This window comes from Pongo pygmaeus, chromosome 9 (assembly GCF_028885625.2).
Source record: "Pongo pygmaeus isolate AG05252 chromosome 9, NHGRI_mPonPyg2-v2.0_pri, whole genome shotgun sequence".
Taxonomy (NCBI): Eukaryota; Metazoa; Chordata; class Mammalia; order Primates; family Hominidae; genus Pongo; species Pongo pygmaeus.
This window is the reverse complement of record NC_072382.2, coordinates 68,281,678-68,295,358: the sequence shown is the minus strand read 5'-3', so window position 1 is coordinate 68,295,358 and position 13,681 is coordinate 68,281,678. Positions and strand designations below refer to the sequence as shown.

The 13,681-nt window shown below is 37.2% G+C and overlaps 1 protein-coding gene across 1 annotated transcript; it reads right to left on the bottom strand.

Moving 5' to 3' along the window:
- Positions 1–6,833: 6,833 nt before the first annotated feature.
- LOC129008906 (olfactory receptor 10A3-like) lies at positions 6,834–7,778 on the bottom strand. The gene has a single exon (XM_054441384.2). It carries the CDS (start codon positions 7,776–7,778, stop codon positions 6,834–6,836), a length of 945 nt encoding a protein of 314 aa, XP_054297359.2.
- Between the last annotated feature and the right edge of the window lie 5,903 nt (positions 7,779–13,681).

The following is a 13,681-nucleotide window of genomic DNA, read 5'->3' as shown; positions in this document are numbered from 1 at the left end:
TAGGAGATCAATCCTAGAAAGACTATCATAAATAATTTCATTTTAACTATAGTCATCACATACAAAATTCTTTTCTTAAAGTCCCCTTCATGAACTTTATCATGACATACACAGACCATCTATGACATGCTTGGACTTTATGACTTGTGGTATACTTCCCTCCTTTCTAAGTAGTCAGTCATTTTACTTTAGGACAAAAATTTATCATACAAGATCCTTTTTCACACAAAATTATTCTCTTTTCTCTATAAATTTCCCCACCAAAAATATATCTTCATATTCATAACTTTTTTTCACATCATTCTTCCCTACTTACTGGTTTCTTTTTACTTTTTAAATAAATAACTTTCAAGTAACCTCCAAATTGCATAAAATTATTTTGTTCTCAAGAAAATAATTTACAGAATTATATACTAATTAGAATTATTAGTTACCTTACATTTTAGTGAAAACTTAGGAAACAAGAAATCCTGAACTCTATATCAGATGTTAGCATTTTATAAGTAAAACTATTCCACAGTTTTGGAAACATGTTTTCACATGCCATAATCTTTTTTTAATTGGAAATGACCCAGACACCAAATGAATATCAATTATTCCATTTAAAATAATTTTAAGATTTTAAATTACATGAAAAGACCACTTACAAGTATTTACCTCATTTACATGTATTCAAATTTTTATTTTTAGAAATTTTTCTAAGTTACTTTTGAAAACTGAGGCATTATACAAAGCTAATCATTATTTAAAGTTATTTCCATACTAGTCATTTTTTAAGTCTGACTATTAGGTGAATAGCTAAGCAAGAACCTTAAAGTTAAACACGTGGGCATTTTGCTGATAACTCACAAGATTCAGCTGTTTTATTGAACCAACAATCTTAAATTAGTTTTATTTGTCAAAAAAAAGTATCACACAAATAAAGATTACTCTGCTTTCGGCTGGGTTTACAGTCTCACAACCTTTGTGCCTGACTCTGACACCTGAAAACATCTAGCAGAGGCAGATATAAAACTCATTTACCCAGACACAAATGTGTCCTGATGATTCTGAAGACATTTTTGTTTTTATTTAACCACTGATTTTTAAACCGGTTTATTTATTAAAGATTTACTTGAATTTGAAAAGCATTTGGATTTAATTTATGAGTACTCATTTACTTATAAGTAAATTTGGTAGCATGCCGACACAACATGGAAGATAATACATGTACATCATACAAACATATCTAAATATGTCTAAACACATGCACAAATGAAGATCCAATAGCTTTTCCCTCAGAACTCTAGCCATAAGATAGCAATATAAATTCACCAATCTGTAAAAGATAGCTGGATCCAAGTTATGTCTGATGACATTGGAACTTGTTTACATGGCTAAACTTTGTTTGCCCCAATAGATAACTCACAGAAAGCTGAGGGACAGATTTTGAGTAAAGTAGTTTTCTAGCAGTTTTGATTTTAAAGACCTCCTCTAGCTTTTTTTTTTTTTCCTTCAGTTTCAAATTAGTTTCTAATGTTCCTATTTTAGCCGGAATTGACTAAACTTTAAAAGATTTTTTAAAAATCTTTAAGTAACCTTAAAATAGTCAGTTTTATCTCAACACCAGTAGCTTAATAACAGCAGATTCAAAGCAAGCAGAAAAGAGAAGAGAGAAATAGAGAGAGAGCTTTAGAAGACTCTGCTGAACTTTATAATTGCAGCTTAACCACTTGAGCTCTGAATTTTCCTTACTGTAATTTGCCCATCCATTTAAAATGTGCACCAAAATGGGCCATCATATGTAACCAGCTGGAGTCCCAGACAGTCTAGAAAAGAGTTCACATGCTTTTTTTCCCCCATCAAGCTTGACACAAGTGCAGGAAATACTCTAGAATCCCAAAGAGGATGACAAAATCAGGGACCATAATGTTGAAAATCATCTCTCCCTTAGCAGGAGGGGAGCAGTTTATCTTGCAGGTTTCTGACAGTAAGACGGACCTGGTCTTCGATGGAGGCCATGCTAATGCACCACTGGAGGGAGGAGTAACACTAAACAGAGACACAAACACAGATCCGATGCAGATGGAGTGCAGATTTTTCCAACTCTGGCTCCAGCTTTGGCTTAACATACCTCCCTTGAGTAAACATGCAGGTGTCACTGAAGTTCAGCCACTGTGACTTACTGAACTCTAACTGTTCTTCAGCTTTTTCTGCTTGCGCATTGCGAGAGATGAGGATCTCTTCATGAATTACTGAAAGACTCTCTGGCTCTCACCATTTTGTTTTCAATGGTTTGCAAATTGTACACATCTTTTGTTATCTATCTGAAGATCAATGGAATATAGTAGCACCAATATAATTCCATTTTCCTTATGACTATCATCCCTCATTGCTCCCAGACATTTCAATTCATGAATGATTGCATTGGCCACTGCATTTATCTCCATGGTACATAATTCCAAGTCACCATTCCTGAAATATAATGTTTCTCTATGTCCTCAAAAGACATTACAAATCGATGAATAGCCAAAATACAAATACACCTATATACATTTAGAATTAACATAATCTTATTTCTTATTGTAATTTATTAAACATAAATTCAATTTATTTGATATGAATCTAATACCAATAAGCAATTCAAGTGTTTAAGCCAAATTTAATATGTAATAAAGACTAAGGAAAAAAAATAAGCTGGTGTGTGTTAAACCATCACAAAATTTTTTTTAAAGTCTCGTTATCACAAGGTTACATGCATGTATGGCATATTCTTAAATAATATACAAAAATTATAAGACCTCCCCTGCATTTAGCAGAATACGTATACCTAATCTTAATTAATATCACACTATCTTTTACTCAAAGTATTTTTTGAAGCTGTCACAAAAATTGGAATAATTGCCTTACTCAACAATAACATAAAAACTTAATTAAAATTTGTTCCCACCAGTTTTCCTACTAAATATGACTGTTAAAGTCTTAAAATGAATCAGTGGTGTTCCTTCCCAAGCTAGGTTGCACAATAAATTATAACAAAAACTTAAAGGACTAAAAAACACAGAATCCCCATTTTGCCAATAAGCCTCTTCTTTTGAGACAGAGTCTTGCTCCGTTGCCCAGTCTGGAGTGCAATAGCACGATCTCAGCTCACTGCAACCTCCACTTCCTGGGGTCAAGTGATTCTCCTGCCTCAGCTTCCTGAGTAGCTGGGATTACAGGCACACGCCACCACAGCTGGCTAATTTTTGTATTTTTAGTAGAGACAGGGATTCACCATTTTGGCCAGGCTGGTCTCGAGCTCCTGACCTCAGGTGATTCACCAGCCTCAGGCTCCCAAGGTGCTGGGATTACAAGTGTGAGCCACCGCACCCAGTCATAAACCTCTTAATGAACAAGGTGATATCCCTCAAAAATTAACTCTAAGTCATCTACTTGCTCATATTTGAAAAGTAAATAGCACAAACAAGTTTAAAAACATGGAACCACCACCAAATACCTAAACCACAATAAGCCCACCACCATCATTCAACCCAGGAGTTAGATGTAGTGTTGTATCATAAACACAGTTTTAAGACTTGGAAGTTTGACCAACAAAAACGGCTTATGTTATATTTATATTGAATGAAATTGTATATATATTATCTATTTATAGATATAGATAGATGTAGGTAGATACAGAGAGGTAAGATATGCATATAGATAGAGAGAGATATGGCTAAATAGAACTGCAGGATAACAAGTTTCTTTCACAAAAGTCACCGATCTCATATTTTCAGTTGACTATCAACCTGGGGACTATCTAAGGACTATGGATCATCACTTCACTTCAAATGCAAAGAGAATGTGAGCCGGGTGTGGTGGCTCATGCCTGTAATCCCAATGTTTTGGGAGGCCAAGGCAGGTAGATCACTTGAGGCCAGAAGTTAGAGACCAGCCTGGTCAACATGGCAAAACCCCATCTCTACTAAAATACAAAAATTAGCCAGACATGGTGGCACATGCCTGTAATCCCAGCTGCTCAGGAGGCTGAGGCATCAGAATGGCTTGAACCCAGGAGGCAGAGTTTGCAGTGAGCCAAGATTGTGCCACTGCACTCCAGCCTGTGTGACAGAACAAGACTCTTTCTCAAAATAATATAAAATAAAATAATAAAGTAAAAGAGAATGTGGACAGCACTCCTGACCTTGGGAAGTGGTGCTTAGGACTACCTCAAAAGTCAAAGACCTCTCATCTGGAGAAGAATTCAATAAGATTTTAAACTACTGGTTACTGTGTTTCTTACAGGAAGAATCAAACATTAGATGTTCCCTGAAATACTACTTTTACTCCTAACCCTGAGATACTGGAAATTCATTATGAATATATTATATTCGGACTCACAAAAAAGGGAACATCCCTTGTAACTGACTATACCAACATGTAAAGAGGTACCCAACTCTTGGAATCCAACTGGTCAAACCACTTATTGAGACTGGGCAGATAATCTGAAGGGTGCATGCAACAAACAGAGCACTAAAGTAACTTAGGCATACACACAAGAATCAATCGATTAAACCACCATTTCCACCCACTTCTTTTCAGAACCCTCCTAAGGCTTCCACATGAGCACTGTTCCATTACCAGTTCTCTCTGTTTCAGTCTTGTGCCTAACTCACCCTGAATCTGCTCCAAATCTTGAAGCCAACGTCTTGCCTCAGACTGTCTTCTTTTTATTAATTCAAAAATTTTTCTAAAGCACGTACTCTGTCCCTGGCACAGTATTAGGCAGATGATGCACAGCGGTGAACAAATTAATATAGTTACTGTCCTCCTAGGGCTTATTATCAAATATGGCAACCAAATATTAAACAGATCACATATTAAAATATATGAGGAAAGCTTACGGTAATAAGCTGCCTATATGAAACAGGGAGAGATTGGGGTCTACAGAGTGTAGCTAATACTAACAAGGCAAATATAAATTCAGAATCACAAAACAGTCAGCACAGTCTTATATTTTAGTCTCAAGTTCTATATTTCAAACTGACACACAGTTCATAGTGGGGAAGACTCAGCAGCAGCTCCTTTCATGTTTCTAAGCCATGTGCATGAGGTCTTGAGCTTAGAGTCAAGAAACACTTCATGGCCAACTCCTTGATTGGCAGGGGAACTCACTGGACTCTCTCCCACAAGGTCCTATTTCAATTTAGGTGCTTGTCTTCATTCTCCCTCTGTTCTATTCTGAAAGCATGAAATATTCCAAAGGTAGCAACATGTGAAATTTTACATTCTGAGAAAAGCCACACCATTAGTAATATAATTCACATATGATAGAAAATAAGCACAATTAATTAATTAATTACATTGGATTTCCACAATGAACAACAACAACAAAAAAATACATGAGTCATTGTTTCTAAACAAAGTGTCTGGGGGCTTTATAGGAAATTTTGTAGGACATTTTCCATTTCCTACAAGTGGAAATTTAACAAAAGTCCCTGAAAACAGTATTCTGCAAGTAAAAAAGATACTATCAAGTAAGAACTCAGAAAACTTCCCAGGTAGCTCTCTGGTGACCAATATTGGATAAATATTTGGAAAACTATCAAAAGAAATATACTTTTGGATTATAAGCTCAGTGAGTCTATGAAGTATAGAACCATTTGGGTCCCCCAAAATAGATGCACTTTTTTTTACTCATCCATGGAAGAAATTTTCAATCCAAAAATAAAAACCTCACCAATCTATTGTTGGTCCCTTGAAGCTCTACCCTGTTAACAAAGCACAGTGAGCTTTCAGGCCAGTCTGAAGAACTATAAGCATTTTGAAAAGTAATTCTGCAACAGCTAGTAAAATTTACAAGCACATACACTCTTCATCCCATCAGTCCCACTTAAACAAATCTATCAAACAGATATATAGACATCAGTACATGTGAGCATATGGAACAAGGTGTTTAAAGCATTGTCTTAATGACAATAATTCAGTAGCTACCTGGATGTTCATAATAGAAAAATGGATGAATAAACTGTTGTATCACATGTTATGAAAACATATGTATCTATTAAAAACAAGTGACAGCAGTTCTTTATTGAAAGAGAGAGATTCCCTGATACATTTTCAAATGTTAAAAATTGAACAAATTGGCCAGGCGCGGTGGCTCACGCCTGTAATCCCAGCACTTTGGGAGGCCAAGGCGGGTGCATCACAAGGTCAGGAGATCAAGACCATCCTGGCTAACACGGTGAAACCCCGTCTCTACTAAAAATACAAAAAATTAGCCAGGCGTGGTAGCAGCACCTGTAGTCCCAGCTACTCGGGAGGCTGAGGCAGGAGAATGGCGTGAACCCGGGAGACAGAGCTTGCAGTGAGCCGAGATCGCGCCACTGCACTCTAGCCTGGGTGACAGAGTGAGACTCCGTCTCCCAAAAAAAAAAAAAAAAAAAAAAATTGAACAAATTGGCTGAGTGCAGTGGGTCACACCTGTAATCCTAGCACTTTGGGAGGCCAAGGCAGGCGGATTGTTTGAGCCCAGGAGTTAAAGACTGGCCTAGGCAACATAGCGAAACCCCTTCTCTACAAAAAATACAAAAATCAGCCAGGCATGGTGGTGCATGCCTGTAGTCCCAGCTACTCAGGAGGGTGAAGTGGGAGAATCACTTGAGCCCGGGAGGTGGAGGTTGCAGTGAGGAGAGACTGCATCACTGCACTCCAGCCTGGGTGACAGAGTAAGACCCTGCCTCAAAAAAAAAAAAAAAAAAAAGGAATTTAATGTATTCATACCAAGAAATGCAATCTGTTTTCACCCTTTATTAAATTTAAATGAAGTGCAATAGGGTAGTGGCCAAATATCACATGGCTTGTCAGCACAGTCAGACTGTGTGTAAAACAACATTTCTTTGCCATAATTTTATCAAAGCCCTTTTCATGTCACTATTTCGCAAGGTGTAAATGAGTGGATTCAGGAGAGGGGTAAGCAGTGAGTAAGACAGCGACATCAGTTTCTTGGTTTCTGGTGAGTAGCCAGATTTGGGTTGTAAATAAGTCATACTGGCTGTGCCATAGAACAGGGTCACAGATGTGAGGTGAGAGGCACAGGTGGAAAAGGCCTTTTGTCTCCCAGTAGTCGATGGCATCTTCAGAATGGCAAACAGAACTCGAGTGTAAGACAAGAGGATCAACAAGAAAGGAACCATAACAATCAAAATGGTGCCTGTGAAGGCATAGATTTCAAATAAGAAGGTGTCTGCACATACAAGCTCTAACACTGCTGGGGTTTCACAAGACAGATGATTAATTTCATTAGGGCCACAAAACAGAAAACTAAATACCCAAGTGGTCTGCACGGTAGCCACCATGATCCCTGAGATCCATGAGAATATTACTAATTTCATAAAAACCCCTCTGTTCATAATCACTGGGTAGTTCAGAGGATGGCAAATTGCAGCAAATCGGTCATAAGCCATTGCTCCCAGGAGAAAACATTCAGTCCCACCAAAAAGAAGGATGAAATACATCTGTGCAAAACAGCCCACAAAAGAAATCGTAGTTTTCTCAGTGGAGAGGACCACCAGCATTTCAGGCATAATGACTGCACTGAAACTCACCTCTACCACAGATAAGTTCAGGAGGAACAGGTACATGGGAACGTGGAGGCTCTGGTTTAAGGAGATGACTACTATAATGATGGCATTTCCCATCAGGGTCACCACATAAATAACCAGGAAAATCCCAAAGAGCCGCTCCTGGAGTTGAGGAAAGTTAGAAAAGCCCAGGAGGATGAATTCAACCACAGAGCTTTGATTTTGTCTCTTCATTTTCAGTAGTGGATCCCTATGATATTTTTCTGGATGTAGTATGTAAAGTATAAAGTCGCAGTCCATAGCAGAGAGTTCCAGTCTGCCTTCACCCCAGAAATTCTTGGCAGAAGATGAGAAGAGGAGCCCATCCTGTCAGAAATTTATTTCGGCAATTTTGGAGAGTGGCAAAATCTTGTAATAATAAATATTTCAAATATAAAGGGAGAAGTGATATTCTGGCTCAGAAATATCTGAAGAAAACTAAATAATACCACAGTTCTATTTCATCTTGCATATTATATAGTTTGAGACTGGATTAAGAAAATGTGGCACATATACACCATGGAATACTATGCAGCAATAAAAAATGATGAGTTCATGTCCTTTGTACGGACATGGATAAAGTTGGAAATCATCATTCTCAGTAAACTATCACAAGAACAAAAAACCAATAACCACATACTCTCACTCATAGGTGGAAATTGAACAATGAGAACACATGGACACAGGAAGGGGAACATCACACTCTGGGGACTGTTGTGGGGTGGGGGGAGGGGGGAGGGATAGCATTGGGAGATATACCTAATGCTAGATGACGAGTTAGTGGGTGCAGCGCACCAGCCTGGCACATGTATACGTATGTAACTAACCTGCACATTGTGCACATGTACCCTAAAACTTAAAGTATAATAATAATAAATAAATAAATAAAAAGAAAATTAAACATAGCCTTAAAGCAAATATAAATATTTTATAACTTAGATTCTATTTTCATGACATATAAATGGCATCCATTTTTCTCAATTTTAAATAAATATGAAATTTCAAACCTCAAAAAATAAAATGTTAAAGAATAGATTGCAAAAAATACTCCAACAATTTTGGTGATGTCCAAAAAATTCAAAATTACTGCAGAATTGATATATATTTATTTAAAATATTTATCATAAATATCAGGTTTAAATGTCTGTATGTGACTTGGTTAAAGGTGACAGGACTCTGTAGAAACACACAAAGGGCAGTGTGGTTTAGATGTATCTATCTTAAATGATCTGTAGACATGTGAATTTTGCTCCAGGTTCACTGATTTCTGCCCACCCTGGATTTGGACAATTATGTTCAAATTGGCCTGGATGGGAAAGTTTTGAAGGCCAGTTCTCCATGGCCCCCCCTTGTGACCATGATGACATAAGAAAAAGCCTACTTTTTTGGTCACTGTGAATCTGTAACTTAAAAGTTCACACTCTCTCCCTCTGTCTCCCTCTTCTCTCTGTCCCCACTCTCTTTCTCATCAAGTTCATTTAATCATTAATTATGCAACAAGCACTGATTGAGCACCTACCATTTTCTAGGCTCTGTGCCTAGGAACACATTTGAGCCCAGCCCTCCAGAGAGGCTCACCACGCTACACAAAATAGCTTCTGACCTCTTAACCAGTAAGTTCTTTTGAAGTCCTACTGCTTATACCTTGCTCTACTTTTTTTTCCATTATCACCAACTGAAATTAAATATACATATAATTCTAAATCTCTCACTAAAATATAAACCTGTGGTGGACAAAAATTTACTTTGGTTCTTTGTTAGATACACAATGCATACAAACATCCAAGGCCATTAATAGATGCTAAATCAGTATTTGTTGAATAAATGAATAAAGATATGTGGAAAATCAAGACTCTACCTTTAAAGGAGTGTCTGAAAGAAAAGAACACAACATAATTGGGAAGCAGGAGTAATAACGAGTGCTTTAGAAATTTAAATGAGAGAAAGATTACTTCTGGAAAATAAGCGAGGGGAATAAGCACAATCACAGGATGTCATGGGTGGAAGGCCGTTAGGTGGAAAAAGAAAGGCAGAAGGAGGAAGGCTGTCTTGCCCAAGTTAAAAGGAACTTGACATCTTAGTACTAGAATGGAGGCCTGCTAGCTTTGTCTGATATTTTGAAAACAAGAGAAAATTTACTGTGGGAAATGAGGAACCCAGAGGACAGAGGACACATCTGAAGACATCCAATGCTGTCCTCAGTGCAGATCTGTGCAGATTTGTAGGACATTCACAGAAAGTAGAAAACAAGTTGATTTATTCATGAGTTTGACCATAGACATGTATTAAAATTAAATGCATGGATTAACCACAATAATTACATTTTGTATGCAAAAAAGTCTAAAATTAGTAAAATAGGTTCTGTAGGATCAAATATTTCAAAGCCATTTCTGCTGGGGAATAAAAACCAATATGATTTCAGTTCCCAAATATATGAAAGTAGATGGGTTTTGAATATTAGAAAATTTGGAGTATCATATAAAAAACAGAAAACCTTAACAGGACTGGTTAACAACATGTAATGGATCAAAAGTGTCATGAGTGGTAAAGAACAATTGACCGGCTGGGCACAGTGGCTCATGTCTGTAATCCCAGTACTTTGGGAGGCCAAGGTGGGAGAACTGCTTGAGCCCAAGAGTTTGAGGTTGCAGTGAGCTATGATTGTACCACTGCGTTCCAGCCTGGGTGACAGAGGAAGAGCATGTCTCCAAAAAAAAAAAAAAAGAACAATTTACCATGAATGTTCCATCTTTTTTTATACCTCAGAAGACCCTCATGGTGTCTTGGACAAGTCACTAACAAGTAATATTTACACTAACAAGTAATATTTATGCAGATCATTCCCTTCCCTAGGCTTCAGCCTGCCAATGGAAACAGGTAAGTGTTGGACTTACTGACCAAGTTTCCTTCCAGTTGAAAACTTCCAGGATTTGATGATTAGGGCATTCAAAGTACTTACTACCTCTATTTATTGCCTGAACTTTTCTCTGAAAAGAAAAAGAAATTGACTGGCATCAGACCAAAAAGTCTGCTGATTCAAATGTTTCAGCTCAGCCTAGTGACTCCTGAGCACTGAGACATTACTTCAACAGCATCTCCAACTATCAAGGAGGACAACTACAAACAGAAGCCCCACTAAAATGCACAGGAGCAGAATCTGCACTTTCTTACCTGTTGACTCTGTCTCTTCAATTTTCATGCTACTTTATTAGAAGGTTCACTTGTAGTCAAAATTTACCTATTCATAAATAGAACTAAGTGATTCAGAGGGCACTGATTCTATAACATTATATGGCATAGAATCATATGACCTGGAGAATACCTGCCTGGTGAACATGAAATCACTTCATAGAGACCTTCCTTTATTTTTGTGTGATAACTAAAGAGGCTTAAACTTGGCCCCTCGGGTGAGAAACCTCAAGAGCACAAACATGGAGCAGCACTCCTTCTTATGTCTATGGGGAATGAGCACTTCTTCCCACAAGAGACTCAATTCCACCGTGACACCTCCCACTAGGAGGTGAGAGCACAGGCTGAATGAACATTGTCAATAGGGAAAGAAGGGAGGGGTGGAGTGAAGGTGCGAGCAAAGGCAGGTGACCTAGGGCTAAAGGATTCGCGTGGACACAATGCACAGTTTGTGCAGCGGTGGGAAACATGGCAAATAGATTAAAAGTGCTTTGTAGAAAGCCTGAATGCTCCCCCCGACTCAAGAACTTTTTAACATGGAGTCAAAATATCCTGACTGGCTTGTATAACTTTGAGCACATCACTCAACTTTCTGGTTCTATTACTTTCTCTGTAAAATAAAGATAATGATATTAATCTCATAGGATGTATATAGGAATGAGGACTCAGGATTTAGTCTAAACTGGCTTAAGCAATAAAGGAGGCCATAGGCTCTGTCCCAGGAGACTGTAGAGATTAATGAATCTGCAGGCTTGGCTTTATCCAGAAGGCAGATGATGTGCTCACGCCGAGGCTCCACTTCTCTTTTTCTCATCTATATTTTTGTGTGGTAGGTTCTATTCTCAAGAAAGCACTCTCGTCCTTGCAGCAATAAGGCTGCCAACAACACATAGGGATATTCTCCCTAATCCGTCTCCAGTGGGAAATGTCCCAGTGACGCTGAGGAAAGGGGGTTCTCAAAGAAGCAGTCCAGGGACGCCTCCCATATTAGTCCCCATGGTGGGATTATATGCCGATTCATGAACTAGTCCGGTGCCCCAAAGATGGGAAAATCTGCCTAATAGGTACTTTTCATAATTCCTACCCCATGACATCCCATGCGGGCTTCTGTTGTACTAATATGCTCTATAGCCTGATGTCAGTGACTGTATCACAGGTGATGTACAATTTGTGAAAAGTCATCAAGATGTAAAGTCATGAATTGTACACTTTACATATGTTAGATTTCAACAAAAAGTGTATAAAAAAATTTCAGACATATTTAAAAGGGTAAGGGGAGAATAATAGTAATGTTAATCTCCAATTTAAAGCCAATACGTTATGTATATAACAATAATCAAAATGTGGAGATTTTAACACATTTTCTCAAAGTTTGAGAGAGCAGACAACAAAAAATACAAAATGGAAAGATTTGAATAATAAAATGTTGATTTAACAGATGGTAATGAGAGTAAATATGATATAGAAGAACACTTTCATCTCATTAACTTTATATTTTTATCCCAAAGTATCTATATAATATTTACAAAAATTGACTGTGTTTTGTCAAAAAGAAAATCTCAATAAATTCCAAAATCTTGGCAGTCATATATATACAGCATTCCTTGTAATAAAACTGCAGAAAAAGCCCAAAATAGAAAAGAAAAACTAGTCTTAGAAACAAACTAACAACACACTTTAAAAAACTAGATGTAAAAACTCTTATGTTCATTTTATAGAAATTATATGTATATATGTGTGTTTTATATACATAGGAAGAATCAGAAAAAAATAGACATGAAATAATTTAGATTGGCTACTTTTAGGAATGATGGAATTGGGGGATGAGAATAGAAGTATTTTTGAGAGACACTTTTGTGTTTTTATTTTATAAACCTACTGCTTGAATTTAAAAGAAATAAATTAATTTTGTAATAAATAAAAGCAAGGTTTTTAAAAATAGAAAGTGAAGTTCAGCCATAAGGTCTTTGCCCATGCCTGTGTCCTGAATGGTATTGACTAGGTTTTCTTCTAGAGTTTTTATGGTTTTAGATATTACGTTTAAGTCTTTAATCCATCTTGAGTTAATCTTTGTATAAGGTGTAAGGAAGGAGTCCAGTTTCAGTTTGCTGCATATGGCTAGCCAGTTTTCCCAACACCATTTATTAAATAGGGAATCCTTTCCTCATTGCTTGTTTCTGTCAGATTTGTCAAAGGTCAGATGATTGTAGACGTGTAGCATTATTTCTGAAGCCTCTATTCTGTTCCATTGATCTATATATCTGTTTTGGTACCAGTACCATGCTGTTTTGGTTACTGTAGGCTTAGAGTATAGTTTGAAGTCAGGTAGCATGATGCTTCCAGCTTTGATCTTTTTGCTTAGGACTGTCTTGGCTATGCAAGCTCTTTTTTGGTTCCATATGAAATTTAAAGTAGTTTTTTTCTAATTCTGTGAAGAAAGTCAGTGGTAGCCTGATGGGGATAGCATGGAATCTATAAATTACTTTGGGCAGCATGGCCATTTTCATGATATTGATTCTTCCTATCCATGAGCATGTAAATGTTTTTCCATTTGTTTGTGTCCTCTCTTATCTCCTTGAGCAGTGGTTTGTAGTTCTCCTTGAAGATGTCCTTCACATCCCTTGTAAGTTGGATTCCTAGGTATTTTATTCTCTTTGTAGCAATTGTGAATGAGAGTTCACTCATGATTTGGCTCTGTTTGTCTATTATTGGTGTATAGGAATGTTTGTAATTTTTGCATATTGATTTTGTATGCTGAGACTTTGCTGAAGTTCTTAGCTTAAGGAAATTTGGGGCTGAGACGATGGGGTTTTCTAAATATATAATCATGTCATCTGCAGAGACAATTTGACTTCCTCTCTTCCTATTTGAATATCCTTCTCTTGCTTGATTTCCCTGGCCAGAACTTC

Bases quoted from the DNA above. Each gene is read 5' to 3' on its own strand.
- LOC129008906 (XM_054441384.2), bottom strand. From the start codon at position 7,778: ATGAAGAGACAAAATCAAAGCTCTGTGGTTGAATTCATCCTCCTGGGC.